The 21,836-nt window shown below is 37.3% G+C and overlaps 4 protein-coding genes across 4 annotated transcripts; 2 read left to right on the forward strand and 2 right to left on the reverse strand.

Annotated features, from left to right (window-relative positions):
- The first annotated feature begins 3,167 nt into the window (after positions 1-3,167).
- On the forward strand, positions 3,168-6,647 carry LOC137729496 (branched-chain-amino-acid aminotransferase 2, chloroplastic-like). The gene is made up of 8 exons (XM_068468458.1): positions 3,168-3,290; positions 3,799-3,975; positions 4,110-4,241; positions 4,334-4,429; positions 5,565-5,681; positions 5,758-5,853; positions 5,967-6,079; positions 6,170-6,647. The coding sequence occupies exons 1-8, from the start codon at positions 3,183-3,185 to the stop codon at positions 6,282-6,284; spliced, it is 954 nt and encodes a 317-aa protein (XP_068324559.1). The 5' UTR covers positions 3,168-3,182; the 3' UTR covers positions 6,285-6,647.
- A 133-nt stretch (positions 6,648-6,780) lies between these two features.
- Positions 6,781-9,393, reverse strand: LOC137729495 (protein trichome birefringence-like 13). Its single transcript, XM_068468457.1, has 6 exons — positions 8,922-9,393; positions 8,359-8,536; positions 8,069-8,209; positions 7,465-7,585; positions 7,217-7,351; positions 6,781-7,057 (listed from the first exon to the last, which is right to left on the reverse strand). Exons 1-6 carry the CDS (start codon positions 9,337-9,339, stop codon positions 6,794-6,796), a joined length of 1,257 nt encoding a protein of 418 aa, XP_068324558.1. The 5' UTR covers positions 9,340-9,393; the 3' UTR covers positions 6,781-6,793.
- An 839-nt stretch (positions 9,394-10,232) lies between these two features.
- On the reverse strand, positions 10,233-13,303 carry LOC137728008 (probable pectin methylesterase CGR2). The gene is made up of 7 exons (XM_068466883.1): positions 13,146-13,303; positions 12,403-12,552; positions 12,154-12,193; positions 11,948-11,986; positions 11,172-11,546; positions 10,860-10,915; positions 10,233-10,668 (listed from the first exon to the last, which is right to left on the reverse strand). Exons 2-7 carry the CDS (start codon positions 12,523-12,525, stop codon positions 10,516-10,518), a joined length of 786 nt encoding a protein of 261 aa, XP_068322984.1. The 5' UTR covers positions 12,526-12,552; positions 13,146-13,303; the 3' UTR covers positions 10,233-10,515.
- Positions 13,304-21,056: 7,753 nt separating this feature from the next.
- Positions 21,057-21,509, forward strand: LOC137728224 (uncharacterized). Its single transcript, XM_068467072.1, has one exon. The coding sequence runs from the start codon at positions 21,057-21,059 to the stop codon at positions 21,507-21,509; it is 453 nt and encodes a 150-aa protein (XP_068323173.1).
- Positions 21,510-21,836: the final 327 nt, after the last annotated feature.

The following is a 21,836-nucleotide window of genomic DNA, read 5'->3' on the forward strand; positions in this document are numbered from 1 at the left end:
CTGACAGATGTATTAAATTTTCTTTATCACAATGCAAAAATTCTTAAGTGTTTTAGAGTACCGGATATTCTAAGTGTTTTAACTATTAAATCTTTATTTTTTTTATTTTTAAATAAAAATTTAACGATTATAACACTCAAAGTAGTTGGCACCATCAGAAATGGCATCAAATCATTCAAAAAGTTTCTCCAAAATAAGAAAGTAATAAATAAAAAATAAAAATAAAAAAACCCCAAAAACTAGCAAAACCATTTTGGAAATGCTTGTCACCTTTGGTGCTGGAAATTCTTACATGTCAGTGATGTCAATATATGTATATCCACATGTGCGTATAGAAAGATGATTATTTGGGGATTTGGATCCTCCCCTGTGCTAATGGAGAGGATCCTCTTAACCAATCATCATGGGCCGTTGGATTTTTATCCAACAGCTACAATCATTATAACTTTAAAGGGACCCCCTATTTGTAGCCGTTTGATAAAAATCTAACGGCCCACGATGATTGGTCATGAGGATCCTCTTCATTAGCTCAGGAGAGGATCCAAATCCATTATTTGGTACTTCCCCAGCTAACATGATTATTAATGGAAAATTTTATTTGAACTCATGTAATCTCTTTCTACACCTAACTTACTCTTTACACCTATATTATTTTTAACTAAACTATCAATATCTTTTTAATTACTACCTAAATTACCCTCATCACAAACCCAATTTGATAGGTAAATTTATCTTTACACCCATTTTCAAAAGGTAAAACATCTAAATCAAAGCATATGTTTCTTCAAGCCTAAGCAATCTTGTAATTCTTCAGGCCCTTTATAAGCAAAACGATATTGAGGGATTGAAAGAATTGTTTGAGGAATGGGATCCATTTGCTTTAGTTTTGATATGAGGTTGGCAAATGTTGCTATATGCGGGTAACTCAGTCAGGGCATGCATGAAGAACCAGAATTGATCTTTGCAAGTGCCTGTAAGAAGACTAAAGGGTCTTTCATGAAGGCTCAGGAAATGCTCATGGCTCACGCCTTGAATACCCGTAAGGTGGATTTGGTTGTAGCGAATTGGGAGCTGCTGTTTCGGAAAGCAAGAACGAGGAATTGCATCCATCCCCATATACCAAAATTGCATTTCTCAAGTATTTTGAGGATGAGAAAGATATTGACGGTGCTGATAAATTTTGTGAGATTCTGAAGCGTCTAGGTTGTCTCAGTTGCAATGAGTATTATTTGCTGCTTAAGACTTACATAGTTGCAGGAAAATCAAATCTTGAGATGCGCCAAGGATGGGACATCGAGTGAATTTTTTCTTTGAGTTCATAAAATAATTAAAATAAAATAAAAACTCATAAATTGATTCATACTTTAGTTGTAAGATCAAAAACTTCAAAATCACTATCTATTTGTCAAAAAGAGCTTATTTTCTCTATGAGAGCGTATTAAGATTTTAGCCAAAATAGGACATAAGAGAAAGATTGCATAATAGTAAGATTTGATTATTAAATGTGGGTTTATTGATACATTTTAGTTTTCTTGTTAATTTTATCTTATACTTTATAGTAATTGTGCAATAGGATAAAAAAGACACTTCACATTTAAAATTTAAGTTGAGTGTAGAAAAAAGTTATATGAGTTCAAATAAAATTTCTCTTTTTAAATACGTGATGTACTTACTCTGTTGAGGATTTTGACATCTTTCAATACAAAGAAAACTAATTTCACGCCTGATGAGATGCCAAGATTGTCGTCGATACTCGATAGACTAGTTCAATTAGCCATTTATTTCGAGCACGATGTATTTTGATTCGAGAAACTACCGGATCTCGTTCAGACGCCCTACTTGTAAATTTTAATATTTTATTAGTAATAAAATGCTACCGGTTTTGCTTAAAAATAGAAAAAAAACTAATTTTTATTCGTTAATACTTGAAAGAATGTTTCTTATAGAATATTCAGCTGTACATGACCATCAACAAAAACCAATGCTCAACCAAAAATTCATCAAAAATAATTAATAAATTAAACACATTTGCCAACCAATAATTGACACTGCACGAACAAAAGAACTACGTACTCCACATATATAACAAAATCAGCATTCTTGCGCTTTGAGCATTATCTCGGATTATCCCATTCTCCTCCCCAGTTTTTGGTACTAATTTCCAGTTTCTGTACGAATCATGCAATCTCTCTCTCTCTCTCTCTCTCTCTCTGTATACATATACATATATACAAATATATATATATATCCTTTTTGAGAACTGTTTATTCATTTTTTTTTCCAGAAGTTCATTTTCCTGAATGTACATTTTTATTATTTCGTTTGGAAAAAATTATATTATTTTCCTCATCATTACTTCGCATTTGGAGTAGGAGGAATGATCATATTCATATACAGTTGATTTCTACTTAAAACTTTTTCTTCTTCTTCTTAAAAATCTTAGGGAAGACTTGCGGTCTGAAATAGTGCATTAATTTGTCAATTAATTAAGAATATAAACTGTTAGGTAAGTGAGGAACCAGAGGATGTCAACTACAAATTATATCTTAATCTTCTGTGATTATTTCCATGTTCCTTCATGAGATTCCTAGGGCAATTCATACAATTCGCCCTAAATTATGACTAAATGCAAATACCAATATCAACTTCTGTGGAAAATATGGAAGAGAATGCTTTTTCTCATTATGTTTCTCTACAAGGTTACAAGGATCTATATACATGACTTCAAGTAACAAGATCAAATCACCCTAAATTAAGGGATACAAGTGTGTAGGTAGGACGGCTTATACTTTGTAGGTAGGACGGCTTATAGGACGGCTTATACTTTGTAGGTAGGATGGCTTATACTTTGTAGGTAGGACGGCTTATAGGACGGCCTATACTTCCAATAACTTCATTTCTATAAATTGTTGCAGCAGATTGTTGAGACCTCACTCAACATTAATTTCAAGACGAAACTTTGTAGCTATGCCTTCTTCTTTGCCAAAGATTTCTCAATCTGTCGAAAGGTAATTTACTGGTTCTTAATTATTTGTTATGGCTTAATTAATTTTATGAGATATTATATTTTTTCTTAATTTCTTTTTTCGTTTTCTCGTTGCAAATGTAGTCGCAGTTCGGATGAAAAGTACGCTGATGTGAACTGGGATGAGCTTGGATTTGGAGTAATTCCCACTGAATTCATGTACATCATGAAATGTTCCAATGGAGGTGAATTCTCACAAGGCCATCTCACTCCCTATCGAAACATTGAGCTCAGCCCATCTGCTGGAGTCTTGAATTATGGACAGGTAACAATGGTACATTTTGCATGCTTTGTTGCTAGCTAGGTAGCTTATTCAGTCAAATTCCTTTATTGTCGTGGAGAAATGTTATCTTGTTAGACTGTGAATATTGACTATTTGTTAAGTAGATTCTTGCCAAGATGCCTCACTCATATTCACTTTGCAACAACATAATATTATTAGACCATCTCCAAATGAGATGTCAAATCCTAAGCAGAGTGTCACACAATCAAATGTGAAAGTAAGAAGAAATTCCAACCGATTGACATATAAACCTTTTAATGTCAACTTTGACATATGAAAAAGTTGATGTCAATTATTTTTTTTGTTCATTATTTTATTGTATGGGTCTTATAAATCCACCAAATATAAATCTTGAAAAAGTCTGACATTGCCACCAGTCATTAAATTAACATTTGACATTTGTTTTTTGATATATTCGTTGAAAATGCTCTTCTGTTATTATGCTATGGAACTTTTGGTGACATAAATATGTACATTGCGGTTTTGTCAGGGTTTATTCGAAGGTCTTAAGGCGTACAGGACAGAAGATGATCGATTTCTGCTCTTTAGGCCTGAAGAGAATGCTTTAAGAATGCAGATGGGAGCAGAGAGAATGTTAATGCCATCACCATCTACTCAACAATTCCTGGATGCTGTGAAGCAAACAGTCCTTGCCAATAAGCGTTGGGTATTCACGTTTTCACTTTAGACCTTACACTCTCGAATTCACAACTCGACTAGTTTACATGTTCAACATAATTGCAAAGAAGTATTCCCAATGCTGAAATCTGTTCTTGATCACTCGGATATGTACATGTACAGATACCACCTCCAGGGAAAGGAACGCTGTATGTTAGGCCGTTGCTCATTGGAAGCGGACCTGTTCTTGGCGTGGCACCGGCAGCAGAATACACATTCCTCGTATTTGCTGCTCCAGTCGGTATTTATCACAAGGTGTGGTTGAGCAAAACTAGCTAGAGCTGACTAATTGCATACACAATCATGATAAAGGGTACTTAGTTTTTTGGTTTCTGTGCATTCGATAGGGCCCGAAAGGCCTGAACTTGTATGTCGAGGATCAACTGCATAGAGCTACTCCTGGTGGAACTGGAGGTGTCAAGTCCATCACCAACTATTCGCCGGTAAGCATAACTTCTTAGTTTTCTTGGTCAAAATATAAAAAATTTCGATGTTTCAAGCGCAGCAGCATGTACCAAAGCAAGTCACAGCTTGAAAGTAATATATCATCCACACATAAAACTAAAATTATGAATTTGCTCCTACTAATCTTGAGGTATACGCATTCATGAGCAACATTTTCCTCAAAACCGTAAGAGGTGATTACATTGTCAAACTTCAAATAACATTGGCGGGATGCCGCTTTATTGTCAAAGAAACCTTCTGGTTGTTTCATGTATACCTCCACTTCAAGATCTCCATTTAAAAATGTTGTTTTCACATCCATATGATGTACTGTAGATCAAAATGAGCAAATAAAGCCATGACTATTCTCAATGAATCCTTCTTTGAAATTGGAGAGCAGGTCTCATGGTAATCAATGCATTCCTTTTTACTGAAACCCTTAGCTACAAGTCTAACTTTATATCGTTTAATACTACCTGATGCATTTCTTTTAGTCTTATAGACTCATTTATATCCAATAGCCCAAACTTGATTTTTAGCCATAGATTCCATTTCATCTTTCATGGCATTATACCAAAGATTAGAGTTTGGTCGATTCATGACTTGGAATGTAGATATCCTTATCTCTACTCCCTATCCTTTTGTTTTGTTCATTTTGAGCAGTAGGTTCCACATGAGCTTGTTCTTCAAGGAGTGGTTCCACTTGAATGGGTTCTATTTCAAGAGTATTAATTGAATGATTCTCTTGAAAAACAACCAGTCTTCCTTTTTTTCGTAGAAGACTCATTGGACTCATTAGTTTCCTCAGTTTATATATTACGAGCAGATTCACTCCCACTGAGCTCATGATCTACAACAAATTTAGCATTTCTAGCTTCAATAATCCTTAAGATGGAGGGAGACTTGAATTTCTGATCATGCTCCTTATCATGTCCATAAGTGTGTGGTTCCGTCTTTCGGCTACACCAGTTTGTTGTGGTGTGTGCCAGGCATTGTATAGTATGCAATAACATCTTCTGCTTCAAGGAACTCAGCAAATTGACCCGGCATTTGTCCCCTTTCTGTGTACCTTCCATAAAGTAGGGTACAAGTTGATTGAGTTCAAACTGTTTGCTTTTGGGGTTTGTTCTGTAGGCTTACCTAGCACAACAACAAGCAAGGGCCAAAGGGTTTTCTGATGTCCTATTCCTGGATTCTGTGACTGGAAAATACATAGAGGAGCTGATAGCATGTAATATTTTCGTTCTGAAGGTAATGTTAATGAATATTACTGCACTTTTACTCCACAATTCCAATTCGAAAGCGTAAAACTGCTTCGTCGTTGCAGGGTAATGTTCTTGCAACTCCAGCAGTTCATGGAACTATTCTTCCTGGAATCACTCGTAAAAGCATCATCACCATCGCCCTCGATTTTGGATACCAGGTTATATTATTACTCTTCATTCTTCATCAAGAAAGCCTATCAATAAGCTCTTCATTCTTATAGTTTTTGTATAACAAGATTTAATAAGAGCATGCATGGCTTTCTTCAATCAGGTCGAGGAACGTGTAATTCCGGTGGAGGATTTGCTTGAAGCTGACGAAGCTTTCTGCACAGGAACTGCTGTTGTTGTCACCCCAATTGGTGCTGCAACTTATCAAGGCAAAAGGTACGGAGATAATTGAACTTGTTTCTCTTTTTTCTCTTGTTTTTTGGTTTTCTGGTTTAATGTCCGGATGCCACGACGTTGCGTTTGCAGGGTTGAGTACAACACAGGAAAAGGAACACTCTTTCACAAACTGCGTGAAACCCTAACAGGAATCCAAACAGGGCGTCTGGAAGACAAGAAGGGATGGACCATGGAGATCAATTGAGTTTTCTCCTCCGTCTATAGATCGAACGTTCCAAATCCAAAAAGTTAATTTGCTCTTCTTTTCATTTTTTGCTTGGTTCAACCTTGTTGAATAATTTGATGGTGTAAACAGAACTAAACCTTGCTCATCCTGCCCCTATTTTAATAAAATTCCGGAAAAAACTAGCTTTGTATGATCTCATCGTAATAATCCGGCAAACGGAGCACGTTCAAAGTGGGCTTAATGGGATGGAATAACTTTCGGGTGGTTAGAAAGACTTCTTAAAACAGAATATATAAGACAAGCAAATATAGAACATTACCATTTACTCTCAATGCCGCAGTTTGGGTGGCAAAGCCATCAAAGCCATGGCCGGAATTTTCCTCGTGTTCTAACCAAAGTTGCCTCCTGTGGATGCAACATTATGTGGTTTTCAAAAATGTAGCACTGAGAATAAGATGGGATTGTGCTGTGAAAGTTGAAATTTCAGATGAAAAATAAGGGAAAAATCTCAACATGAAAATAATTCATTAATTTCTACTTCTAATGATGTTTAGCTGCTCTATAAATAAGTCATTCCAACTATCTGTTAATCCTGGCAAGCACCAGTGCATGCAATCGTCGTGCTTCTTTCCACCGGCAGTGGATGGATGGGCATCTGCTCTGAACTCACTCATGTGGGTTATGTCCAAAATCTGGAAACTTGATCCTTTAAGGGCCTTGTAGAGGTGTTGATTCACCAAGCGTGCCTCCACGTTTGTACCATTATTCTTCACCGAGAAGAGTTCTTCAACCTGGAAAACAAACCGTAATGTTATACAAGAGCTTAATTAAAACAACACAAAGAAAGTAGAAGGTGTTTGTGCTAGGGCACAAATCATAACATTCATTTTGCTCAAAAGTAAATACAGACATAAGATCCATTCGGGTTATTATAGCATCATGCAACTCACCTGCTCTACTGATAAAGGCTTTAGCCGGTTACAAGAGCCACCTTGGTCCCAGTCACCCCCTTCAAAATGTCTAGGTGATTGAGTACGAAACAATTTGACTGCACCTGGTTTCGTTCTGTTCTCCACAAGCATTACCTACAATGAACGAATCCATCAAAAACATGATCACCAGAATACTCCTCTATATTTCTCATGGAACATAAAATTAAACAATTTATGAAGCTTTTTATCTTTAAAAAATTCTGTACCATGTGGTTCAAAACCATATCAAGGCCAACATTAGGGAGCACTGGAGGAACCACGGGCTGACCATTTTCAAAAAAAAGCATGGGCGACTTTGTCGGGTCAAACTTTGAAGGAGCCCACCACCTGTTTATTCATAAGAACCAAAAAATCAAATGACTAACTTTTCACATTTAGAATTTTACTGCTCTGGTATTTAAATGGCTGCTTTTTATGGTCCTCTTGAAGATAGACAAATAAGGGTTGGTTTCTGTTCCTGTTGTGCTTGGTATTTACTTGGAGAATCAATTAGATCATGGAAACTTTAATTCCTGATCGCCTCGTGGGAAAATCAACAAGCTTCACGGAATATTTCAAATTGCTTGATCTCTTCTATCTTACTAGTAATGTTTTCCTACATCAAAATTCTTCTCACTCGCCATCGCTATAAGTAAATTGTATCGTGATTATCAATACCAGGCTAAATGATACATATTACTTACTGTAATCACATTATTAAATTAAAAAGAAGAAGTAATTTTAATCACGTAATAAATGTATCCGCCACATTTACAAAAATCTTGAATAAAAAAATAAAAAAAAATAAAAAAAAAGAATAAAAAGAATTACCAGTGCCCTGTGTTAAAGATCAGAATGTCATGAAAGCTTAGAGCTTCTGCCCATGTCCCATCTGGAATGTCAACATCAACTCTATAGCCCTCCTTATATCCAAGAGATTCCAGCTCCCCACCATTAGCATCGGCTGACCACCTGCATCAAACAAAAGCATAAATAGCCTAAGTGCACAAATAAACAGACAAACATCAGTGCTTCACATGTGTGAGACGTCATTCAGTTCCCCATCGTTTCATCTAATTAAACAAACGCTTAACCATCACATAGTTGCAGACGTAGCTTACCTACCATAATGTGCCAAAAGATTTGTTCGATGGTATGCAAGGGTGAGATTATACTGAAGAAATGTAAACCCGCGATCAGCACCAGCTGGCCGCCACTTCTTTACTTCACTTGACGCTCGTTTCAGAGAACAGAAAAGCGAAACAAACATATTGCGGTTCAATGAATCACCAACGAACCCTGCACTGTAGAACATCCATAAGGTTTCCATACATACAACCTAGGATTCAATATATATTTATTGCTCTACCACAAAGTCCTTCAAATCATCCTATCTATCGCATTTGATGCGGCGTTTAAACTAAGTACCAAATGCCGGTCTATCAGATATCCTAAAAGACTAAAACTTTGGGTCCATTAGAATTAAGCAGCTAAGAAAACAGAGGCCTGCATTCAATCAAGTAATGTAAATTTCAAAATTCAGGATTTCAGTTTGTTTATCTCTTGCCCTAGCTTCAAATGCCAGATTTTCTCACTCTTTCTCAGCAACCAAACAGACAATAACTTCACATGACAACTAAATAACTTGAAACATATATAAATAAGAGAGAGAGAGAGAGAGTACCAATGCTGGTGTGTCTGTACATCTTCAGAAACCGAACCGGATCGAACGGCGGTAGATCACAACCCTTGGGCTTCCATCTCCACTTGAGTAGTTCCCGACCGTTGGATTTGCCGCTGGAAATGCAATTCCATCCCTTGAATATCTCCTTGCAGGTATTGTCGTACCTCGGAGGGGAATCCGGGTCGTGGATCCATTTTCCGTCGGAGTAGTCACACGACCCGCCCCGACGACTCGGGTCGGATCCGTCAGTCTTTTGGAATTCGAAGCTCGCGTTATGCGGCCGCGGAGGAACGGAGGTATTTCGAATGGAGGAGAGGACGAGGAAGATGGAGACAAAGCAGACGAGGGAGAGGAGAGGGAAGAGTGGGACTTTCCTCGTCTGGTTTTGCTGTTGAGAGTGTTGCTCTCTGGAGGCCATGCTTTCACTCTCGTCTTTTGGCGCAGGTTTTTAGCCCCAACCGCAACTTATAAAAGCACTTCTCCAGCAAAATAGACAATATTATAAAAGCGCTTTGTTGCTCCGTTTTTTCTTGGACGGTTTCTTGCAAAAGCACTTTGGCTTACACTTCGAAGCACTTCCATTAAAATGTTTGTAGTGCTTAAAAAAAAGGTACTTGGAAATACTTCTTGTAATGTCGCAAGCAATTTTGAAGGCCTGAAAGCGTTTTTAACTATTTTAAAATTATTCTAACCCTCATAAAAGAAATGTCAAACAAGCCTTTATTGACGATTTTACATTACTTTGTTTTTTTTTTTGGTGCCAAAAATAGGGTAAACATAAGACGAATTGGGAGTTTTATGAAGTGACAATTTTAAATTTCAAAGGTAAAGTACGACTAAGTTTTATTTTAGACAGCAAATGAATAACCAAGTTGAAAAGATAAACTGACTCAATTGTTAAAAATAAAAAGACAAATCCGTACGCTAATAAGTTTTAAGGTATTGCCATTTATACACCTATTTTTACTTCTCACGTACCTTTATCAATTTTCGACCGTCAGATTGAATGAATTGAAGATTAATGACAAAAATTAACAAGAGTATAAATAAAAATGAATGGATGAATAGCACTATTCTGAGTTTTATTCACCAAATAATATGGCAGTTTCTCAAAGTGAAATGATTTTCACACCCTTTCTCAACCTCTACACGCTCCTCTTAATTTCTATTCCTTGATTATCCTTCGATTTATTCAATCCAAATGTGTAGATACATGCCCTTTTCAAATTTAAGTAGAGTCTGGATGTGGTGAATCTGGACATCAGTTTTTGTGGAAAATCATTGGATGACATTCATTCAAGAAATATTAAATTGATCACGAAGAGATTATTTTGTGTTTTATAAATGTAATGAACAAAAACAGATCTAGAGTACTAACATATCTTTTACTGCAACAACAGGAAGAAGGAGCAGCAATGTTGAGGAAAATAAATACATCACGTCAAAGAATACATAGTGAGGATGTCATACCCGAGCGCACAATTTGGCTCTGTACTTCCTTTCAACATAAACTTACCCTTCGGGCGCTGAAGACGTTTCGTACACGGTGTTTTTACCAAGAGGCTGATAGAGCAAAGATGCAATTTTGTGATTCTTAATGGTATGACTTGAGGTGGAAAACTTGGCACGTAGGTGTGTAAGATCTCTTGAGTGAAGCCTGTTCAAACTTCTTTGAGGCTACTTCGTTCTCTTCTAAGCTTGTTTGAACAAAGTACCTTATCCACCATGACGAGCTTCGCAATTTCGCCTTTAAAACAAAATCGTTGCATCATACTACTAGATTTAAGTTTTGTATGGAAGGAGGCTAAACTTGCCACAACCATACAGTGATACAACCAAAGCAAGAAAATGAAATTGAGAATCAAAAAAGGTGTTGCACCAACAATTGTCATCAATGTGTACGAGAAGTCGCAATATTATTAAGCATTAATAACTTACTGGACGGCCAAATTTGGATGGCTCTGCAACTTTAGCTTTATGCTGACTTGGGTAACCTATAAAAGGAAATGACACGTATATAAAAAATCAAAGAGAACAATAACTGTCATGTATGATTTTGCATAATCGATCAAGGGCCGGGCCAACTAAAACATTATGTTTAGATTTTGGTTAGGAAAACAATACGCATGCACCTCTACCAATTAAGTTCAAGTATTAGCTTCTACTAATTGATTGTGAATAGCGATCCAGACAAGCACCATCATTATATCTCATTTGGGGTGTGGTGGGGGTTCGGTGAGAAATTTTTACCCGTAAATATAACAACACCATCAGCAGATACCCTCGCCAACTCTGGAAGAGTTCTGTTGAGGTACTTCGGAGACAAGTAATCTAATGCATCCGATGCAATTACAAGAGAAAACGATTTTGGCCGGTATGGCAAAGGAAACTTTATATCAGCAGCACGCACAATGCCTTTGTTCACAAGACTCTTGCAACTTGCATCAGCATCTTCTAAGTCATATGGCTCCACACCCCAGGCTTCAGTATCCACCTCTTTCAGTAATTTAGATACCACTGAACAGGTTTCAGGGCCCACATGCAACACCTTACGCATGCTATCACCATACGCTTTCTTTAGTATAGGTATTGCTCTCTGAACTTCAAACGTACACGAAACACCACCTGCATGTAAATATAGAGATTTTCAGACTGTAAAATAGTTTTTCTATCCGGAAAAATATGCTAACAGTACAACACAAAAATTCAGAGAACTATCTCTCATGGCAAAGACTTTCTAGTACTTGTAAAAATAAACAAAAAAGAAAAACAGTAAGAATTTCTCATGCATAACATTTACATAGTCTGAAACAACTGAGATTGTGAACGCAAATTGTCTGAACAGTTCAAAAGATTAATTCTGTACAGCCTTGTGCCTGTAGGAGCAAAAACTAATCCAGGAATCTAAGGAATTATACCTAGAATACCACAGAATTGGACATGCTCGATAATAACACAGTTCAAAGACGTTTTCTACGAAAGGTGAGTGATGGAAGGTAGACAAAAGAATGGATCATAAAATATACCTTCAAGTTTAATTACAGCCTCCTTAGTGCTCCGGCCGCCTGTAATTCAAAACCATAATTATTGAGAACAAAAAGGAATGTAAAAAGTACAGGGTTGGTTGCTCTCAGACTGACTTACTCAATTGAGCTGAGCGTTTTTAGAAGGAAAAGGAAATTGCTTTTTCAATAAACCTTACTTACAAGTAGAAGTCAAAACAACTACTAACCTGACCCGCTAAAAGTGTAGAAGACGAGAAGAATTGCACCCTGAAATTTAAAAGTTAGTCAGTATTTTAGTAAGAAACTAGACCTGTTTGTGTAATTGGGTTTAGTGACGGTATTACTACTAGGATTCAAAGATGTGTGGACACATTTTTAGTCTTCTGTTTGTGACTGTGTTTTCTGGATATGCTAGGATTACACCATGGTCTTAAAAACTAATGATGAACTGAAAGAACAATGGTGATAGAAAGTACCACAAGCACAAGTCCTAAGGACAGTAGAGGTGAAGAGCGTGCTTTGGATTGCACCGCACCCACAAATGGTATACTTCCACCGTCACCAATGCGTCTAGAAGGATTTACTGGCCTCCTCGACATGACTTTAAATACTTTAGACTAAAAATCCTGCAAAAGGTAGCAAAATTTGAAACAAAACTTTCATTAGCAGTGTTTCCAAATGCCTTCCGCCGAAACATTTTTCTAACTGTTTTCTACTCATTGATCTCAACTTATTCACATAATCCAACTAAACGGGCACAATAAGATCTACTGGCTTCCATATCAACACGAAATTCGCATTCAAAACATCAATTTCGAACACATACACATTGCAAACTGCCGCCTCCTAATCCAAAATTATACACAATATTGCTTCTCACATAAATCTACCCACAACCCATTACTCAATTCAGTATTATCAATCAAATAGTTGCATTATTTAGCAAAATTCCATAGAAACATGCATGTTTCAGCTCAAATACTTGCAAATAACACCAACCCATTAATCCAATCAGCTACGAAATTAGCAAGAACTCAAAAACACAACATAATAATGCAATCTTCAACCCAAATAACAAAAACAATTCAATTTCGATCGAATAACCAGTGAATTAAGCTACTCTGTGGATGAAATCAGTCGGTTGCACTCAAAGAAACGGATCTGGAATCCGAAAAAGAAAAGAAAAAAGCAATGATGCGAGAAGTAAACGGAGAGAAACCTGGGGAAAATTCAGCGGGAAAATCTGGATTAGGAGATCTAGAGCGCGATTCAGATCTGAGAGATGGTTTTTTCTCTCTTTAGCTTGCAGGGTCCTGCACACGGCAAGTCCATCTCCACTAAATAAAAGTAAATTTAATAGAAGAAAATAAAAGTAATTTAATAAACACCGACGCTATTTGTGCAAGTGGAATTCCATTTTATTCTCAGTTTGCCTCAATTTTTGCTATAACAAGGTGATATTTATTTGTACAAATATTAATAAAATAATCTATTTTTTATTTATTGACTTTCAAGGAGGAATGAAAAGGAGTATCACAAAATAAGCATTTCATGTTGAAGAGAGGTTTTCAACCGGTGTTTAAAATATCGGTATCGGTGAAAATATCGATAAGTAAATTTATGAAAATATCAATGAATATATCATATATTTATTTCGACATCTATTGCCTTTTATGGAAATAATAGAAATTTACATCGAAATTTAAAATTATTTTTTAAGGAATGTCTTATGGTCATATAAAGCCATAACGCACGTATAAATCAAGAATTAATTATTAGATATTGTGTAAACAATAAGTATTTGATATGTGAAATGAAAGACTTCCTTATAATGACAAGTAATAAAATAATGCATTTCACTAGAAACAATAAATTATACATAACTTAATTGAAATTTTCATCATGAAAGCGGAATAAGTTTTATTGAAGTAAACTAATACTATAAAGAACGAAATTAAAAAAATAAAGAATGCATTGGCTCATGGATATTTCCTACAAACTTTTTGCAAATTGTCTACAAACACTACATATTTCCTAAAAATATCAAAAATATATGAGGAAATTGACTAATTTCCGAAAATATCATGAATATAGGATGAAGTTACTTCACCCCCTCTTTCCATATTGTTTCTTAAATTTACGAATATTTCCGTGAAAATATCAAGTATATTCAGAATATTGCAAACGCTGTTTCCAACTAGGTTACCTTAGTCGAATCTAGCGATTTTTTACCAAGCATGTCTTCAATGGTTGAACATGCGTCTATTTGTAATGTCACAATATGTTATGTATAGTTTTAGTACCCATAGTAATTTTTATTGCGCGAATTTTGAATTGTTCCAACTTTAGTGTATGAGAGCAAAAGTTAAAACTTTTTCTTTTTCTTTTAATTCCTTTTTCTTTTTCATAATTTTTAGATTAATTTCAATACTTTATTTTCAGAATAATGTGAATGAAAATTGAAAACTAATGAGGGCAAGGTTAAAAGTTTTAAAGTAAGTAATAAAACAATAAAAGAAAAGAAAAACTAATGATAAAAACTTTAAAATTTTGAATTTTAACAAAAAATTATGTAATAACTTTATTTAATAGTTAGGACAAAACCTAACTTAAACTAGTCCAATCAAAGTCGCCCCAACCAAAATAACCTAATGAGTTTCCAATTTTACTCCTGACAATTTTTAATTGTTTCGTTTGTTAGTCTTCCATTTTTGCTGCTGTAATGGAAGCTTCACCATAAAAGAAATACATTTCTCTTCTTCTTTTTCTGTTTCCCTGCAAATCTTTGTAATGAAATTGATGCTACGGTTGCAAATTTTTGGTGGGGACAGAGAGCTGGTGAGCGAAAAATTCATTGGGTTAGTAGGCAAGTTTTGGGAAGGCCGAAGCATGAGGGGGAATGGGTTTTCGTGACCTCAAGGCATTTAATCTTTCTCTATTGGCAAAACAAGGGTGGCGCTTATTAATGGAGCCTGATTCTTTATGGGCCCGAGTTTTGAAAGGTGGGTATTATCCTAATTGCTCTTTCCTCGAAGCTAAGAAAGGTGGGAGGGCTTCTTGGGGGTGGTCTAGTCTCCTGGCTGGCAAAGATGTTATTGCTTCGAATTCACATTGGCAAATCATGAGTGGGAATCAGGTTCGTGTTTGGGTGGACAGATGGATCCTGGATTTGGAGGGGGGACGTCCCAATCCAGCCCCTAGAGTGGTGGTTGACCCAAATATTTTGGTGACATCTTTAATCAACTCGCATACTAGATCGTGGTTGGAGGATGAGGTCGAAGGTAGGGTGGCTGAGAGGGATAAGGAGGCAGTACTTGTTGTTTTTATTAGAGACGCCGAGCAAAATGACCATTTGATTTGGCCGCATGAACGTAGAGGAAGATTCACGGTTAAATCAGGATATCATCGACTTTTCAATTTGAATCGTCGAAGTTGAGCAGTAAGTGGGGCCATTGCTACAAAATTGAATCTGTTTAAACGTAGGTGTGCTCCTAATCCTTTATGTCCCATTTGTCAATCTCAAGAAGAGTCTATCGAACATAATTTGCTTCTATGCCTATGGGTGGATAGAGTTTGGTTTGGAGGTATTTTGGGTTTGAGGATTGATAAGGCTGCAATTATTTTTTTTGGACGTGGCTTGAGAGAGTGGTCCTCTCTGTCGGGTCATATTAAGGATAAGTAGAAGGCTTTGTCCTATATTGCTTTTGTGTGTTGGTCAGTTTGGAAGGCAATGTGTGATATGGTTTTCAATTCTAAACTTCCTTTGACACACCCCGACCCAGAAAGTCCACTTGGACCCTGAATCGAGTTGTCCTGGCCGACACCTGGAAGGTGACGAAGCCATAAAATGTGATAGTGTATAAAAAGTGAATAAATTTGAATCTAAAAGTGTCTAAACACCAGAGTGCGCTACGAGAGGGAGCGAACCCATTTCACACGCGATGTCAGAGCATAAGTAAGGTACATTAGTGTAGGTAAGAATCATACCCTTAAAAGTAGCCACCAATACTAAGATTAGCTATATATCCTGGTCGATACAAACTCAGCAATTAAAACCTGAAGGGGTACAAAACAGAAAGTGTGAGTAAGCAATAAAACCAAGCTTCCCAAAACTATTACCTTTCTAACAGTAATAACCCCTCACTGTAATTCCCTTATCGTTTTCTATAGGACAGTACAACATATATACATATATCCAAACCATACTCAGAAATGACCAAAACCACAGTTTGCCATCAACTCCACCATGCAATAATAAGTAGGCCAAATGAACTTAATCAATACAAAATGATATATTGATGCGAGAATTATACGCACACAAATTAAACCCTCTTTTTGACAATTGTAGTAAGTATGTAAGTAGGGATCGTTCTGGACCGGGGATTAGGAGGGATTGTTAATCACTTGGATTTGACTCAAAAACGCTAAAATCACAATCTAAAACACTATACTAGACTCAAAGAATGCAAAACTAAACTTTAAAACACTAAGACAAACCAAAGACTCAAAATGCTTTAAAGCATAAACTAAATTGATTTCTAACTAAATTGAACAATAAGGTAAAGGGGGATTTAGGTTTTGATTAAACTAAATGACAGACTGTAAATTAAAGCATAAGGAAATGAAGTAAACACAAAATGAATGAATCAACAGCTAATAAAAAGAGATAGCACAAATGGAGATGAAGCTAGAGATTCGATTTCACCATTGCTAAGCCAAGTCCATGCTTGTTAAGTCAGATTATACTCATCCCTCTACTTATTTCTTGGGTTTGTTTCACTTAGATATGATCAGCCATATGATGTGTGGATTTGATCAAATGTCTCTAATCATGAGCCTAATTGTGATGTGCAACTTTGGTTCCTAATCAAGACTATGTAGTGCACAAGAAACTTTCACAAAACCAAAGGGAACACTCGGCAGGATGTTTGCAAAACATTCCCTTCATTCATTCACATATCTACCAAGATTATGCATGATGTGTGCTTTAATCTTGGCTAAACAACCTGTGGTTAATTCAAATGATGATCAAGCATTAAAATCAACACACTAAGTCACAATTAAATCGGAGAATGAAACAAGAAATAGATAGATTAAATGAGAATTCCGAATTAACTACATGGCAATCTTGCAAGGCTACATTGAATCCCTAGAGAGAGATTAGTTACACTTCATGTTTACAAAAGGTTTGACATAAAAATATATAACATGAGTGAACAAAGGATTAAGAAGAAAGAACCCTTGAAGCAAAACTGATGTCGAAATCCTTTAAGAAATGGGAGAGTGTATCTAATGGAATGAAGCCGAGAGGAAGTTCCTCATGGTACAAAACAAAGAGAATCAAAGAAACACCTAAACATTCCAACAACTCAAACTTGAATTGTATGAACGTTTAGGCCCTTTTATCTTCCTCTTCGTCGTAGCACAAGGTCTAAGGGATGTTGTTGGTGTGTTGAATGGATTGTGGAATTATGGAAATGGATGAGGAGTGGTGTTTGGATTATAAGGGAATGGTAGCTCATGGCAATGAGGGAAGATTGGATGTGTTTGTGATGTGTTGTGTATGAAAATGAGATGAGATTTTTGTGTATGAATGCATGGGTTTTTATAGGGGGAATGGGATAATATGTGGGTGATTGTTTAAGAGTGAATGTGGTTGTTATGATTGAGAGTGCATGTGGATGAAATGATGAAGTAGGAAGGTGGAAATGCATGTGTTGAATTGGTGGTGCAATGATGAAAGAGTAAGTGCATGTGTGTGTGAATGGTGGTGCAATGATGAAAGAGTAAGTGCATGTGTGTGTGAATGGTGGTAGCTAGGGTGAATTATGATGAATGCATGTGGAATAAAGATGGAGAAGGTGGTGTAATGATGAAGGATTAAGTGCATGTGTGTGTGAATGGTGGTGCAATGATGAAAGAGTAAGTGCATGTGTGTGTGAATGGTGTTTCTTGATGGTTTTGGGGTTGTGATGCATGTGAATGCATGTGGCTAAGGGTTGTTGATTGGGCTAGAGGTTTTGCATGGCTCAAAGGATTGTTTGATTGGGCTAGGCCCTTTGTTTTATGTCCAAAGTGCATACAAGGCTTTCAAATTCGTCCAACACTTTGGCTCCAAGCATATGCTATCCATTCCAAGCCCAATTTTGCTCCAAAATGCTCCAAAATGCATCTTTTTGCTTCCTTAGCCATATGAACCTAAAAACACACGAAAATGGCTTAAACTACTAAAACAATTATGAATTAACAACATAGATGCACGAAAACAAGCTAAGTAAGTCGCCTAAATATGCTCCTATCATATATCAGTCGGAGTCATCTAATATGACATGTACAACTTATCCATATCTCATCAATCATGGCTAGCATATAAGTCGGAGTCATCTATAGTGACCTGTACGACTTATCCATATCTCATCAATCATGGCTAGCATATAAGTCGGAGTCACCTATAGTGATCTGTACGACTTATCCATATCTCATCAATCATGGCTAGCATATAAGTCGGAGTCATCTATAGTGACCTGTACGACTTATCCATATGTCATCTATCATGGCTAGCATATAAGTCGGAGTCACCTATAGTGACCTGTACGACTTATCCATATCTCATCAATCATGGCTAGCCAATAGCTCAATAAGTATACCTGCACACGAGTCGGAACCACCTAAAGTGGTCTGTACGACAAGACTGGGTGTAAATAAATACGCTCAAGTGCTACGATCACGTGAAGACTGTGCGAATAATCGCGGGTCACCTACGAGTCGGAACCACCTAAAGTGGTCTGTACGACATGATTGTGCACCTACCTTGGATCCAAGGTGAGCGTAAGGTGCGGGAGGTGAACATCACGTGAAGGACTGTGCCCTGGCCACGGGCGGGAGCACTGACACCAGGGTGCAGGTTTATGAGCTCTCAATGCATCTCAATATAACATGTGCAACTCATGGAAACCAGTACGACAGTATCGAAGTTGCCTAACACATAACTGTAGTCATGCTATAACGCAATCGATTCAACTAATACCATAAACTTACCTGAACTTATCTGGGTGTCCTGCGTTCACCTTTGCACTTGAAAGCATTCCCAATAATTATATGCAAGTAATATACATATGGATATACCATGATGCAATCTAATACTCAACCATGTCGTAACATTTTCAATTATAAACAATACGGTGTGAAGTGTACAATCAATAACGCCCTACTCCCGAACTACTTATTTTCAGGGATAATTATCCATGATAACCCAATTAACACTAATTTAACTAACTAATTCACAAAACTAAAACTTGCCTTTACCAATTTCCTCCGCATTACTTAATTTCCCAAGCAAGGCTTTTGTCTCAAATATTTTATGGCTGCATCTAACGTCTCGTTAGAGTGCCTACGTACCCTAAACAGAGATCAAGCCATTTGTAGTTCATATAGGTACTTCAAGCATTCATAATAATTATATGAAGGTAATATACCTAATCAATTTAAAAGTGTCAATAGAACTCTCAATAATATGTACGATAAAAAGGAAAAGATTCACTCACCTGGAGTCCACGCTATGATTCTCTAGCGCACGCACATCGAGACATCACGATCTATCGTCGCCTGTGACCAATTATCAAATCACGTCTCAAAGTTTTTATCGATAGAATACATAATTTACATAAAACATATCCTCAAGGACCTTCAAGAATAATTTGAGACCCATTGACCAAAAGTCAACCGTCGATCTTTAAAGTCAACCGTCAATCAAAGATCGACGGTAGGGTCTACAACCCTGTATAACTTAACCCGGAAGATCCGCATATCAGATTTCCAATCCGCAACTCCCAACGATCCACAATATGTTTCTAGAATAACATATTAAAATTTCATTACGATCCAACGGTCAGATCTCCGCTAATTGCCTAAAACAAGTGGCTGTGAACATTTATTTTGCTAACTTACCAATTCAATTCGGGAAGATCCATACATCGGATTCCTGATCCATAAATTCCTATGATCTTTAAATATTACATATTATAATGTACCCAAGTTTGGTGACGATCCAACGGTCGGATCGTCGATTCACATTTTCATCAAGCAACGTATCGTAACGAATTTAGGTTCCAACGATCAACCTATGTCATTCAAATAACAAAACTGAATTCAAGACATTCGACATAGCCTAAAAATAGCATTGGAGCCCACTGGCCACGCGCCGCCGCGGGTGGCGGTTGGCCGACCCGACTCGCCGGAAAATCCAACTATTTCCAAAAATTCTCAAACTTCACAGAAATGAAGATCTCAGTGAGTGGAGCAACTTTCATACCTGCCACGAAGTCCAAAAGTGGACGGAAGATGGTCAATTTTTCCCACAAATCCGGCGGGTGCCTAAAACTTCCCGACGTCGATTCGTCATCTACGGAGGTCCAATGGGGTCAAGGTTGGTTGGGTTTTGCTCCTGGGATGATGGGCTACAAAGCCCAAGTGGTGGCATCAGCCATCGCTTTGCCGATTTGCCGAAAAATCGAAAAGGGTGGCCGGAGCACTATTGATTTTCGTCACCTTTCGTGGCCTCAAACCGCCACATACCATGGTTAATCAAGGTGGTTCTTGGGTGGGTTTTGTAGAGGGGAAAGAGAGCTTCAAGATGGTGGTGGTGGCATCGAAAAATTCCATCGGAGTTGGCCGGAATCGGCCTTGGAAAATGGGTGGTCACATAGGTCGGGCATGGGTGCACGGGAAGCTTTCCCTTTTTCTTTTTTTTTTTTTTTCTTCTTTCTTTCTGATTGGCTGCAGGCTTCCCTCTTCCCTTCTAATTGGTTTCTTGTCCCTTTAATTTAATTGGTCCACTAATCCCACAAGGTGGGAATTCAAATATTTAAATAACCAATTTCAAACGTCTATAACTATACCGTTATAATCCGGACTCGCAAACGGCTTTCGCCTATGCGTTCACACCAACAAGTACTACGAGAATATGTTAAAAGAATAAGTCATACGTCTCTCTAGACGATGGTCAACATAAGTCAAAATCTTTGTCTCTATGGCATTTTCGTAAATTCACGCTTTTAAAATAAGATAAAAACGTAAAATTTGGAACGGGTTGTCACATCCTTCCCCTAGGAAGACTATCCTTGTTGCTTCAATGGTGTTGTCTGCTTTCAATGAGGCTATTCCGGATAGGGGCACAATGCGAATCTCGACGGCTGAGATGTCTATTACCCCTACGTGGTCGCCACCTCCTTTGGGTGTTTTTAAAGTTAATGTGGATGGTAGCTGTCATGGTGTTGATAAAAGTGGTCATATTGGGGTGGATATTAGGGACTCGACGTGCCGATGTCTGGCGGTGTGCAGGAAGCAGATCTGTGCAGCTTCTGTGTTAATAGCAGAGGCTTTAGGGATTTTGGAGGGATGCATGACTAATTTGAGATGGGGCTATGAAGATGTTGTTGTTGAATCGGATTCGCGGAACCTCATTTCCTGGTTAAATGGGAACATTGAGCAGGGCAATTGGGAGGTTTTCCCGATTCTGTTGGAATTTTGTGGAGCAGCTAGGGCTTTCAGATCTTGTAGTTGGGCTTGGGTGCCGAGAACCTAAAATGGAGCGACAGGCTTTGTAGCGTAGCATGAGGGTGCGGAGATGAACGACACTGTCTAGGTTGTAAGACCCCCATCTTCATTTGTTCGTATGCTAAACATGGATGGCATCTCTTGCCCTCCTCTTTTGATTTATGTTAGGATGAGATTAAGGTGACTTGGGGCTTGTTCCAAGTCTGTGTTTTCTACCTTGTTCTCATTGTGTAGTTCTTGTTGGTCTCTCTTAGCCTTCTACTTCTTTTGGCTTGCCCTGGTAATGTTATTCCTAGTTTCTCAAAAAAAACAAAAAAAAAAAAAATGATCAAGAGAAGCCTCAAAATTGAAATTT

Source organism: Pyrus communis, chromosome 3 (assembly GCF_963583255.1).
Source record: "Pyrus communis chromosome 3, drPyrComm1.1, whole genome shotgun sequence".
Classification (NCBI taxonomy): domain Eukaryota; kingdom Viridiplantae; phylum Streptophyta; class Magnoliopsida; order Rosales; family Rosaceae; genus Pyrus; species Pyrus communis.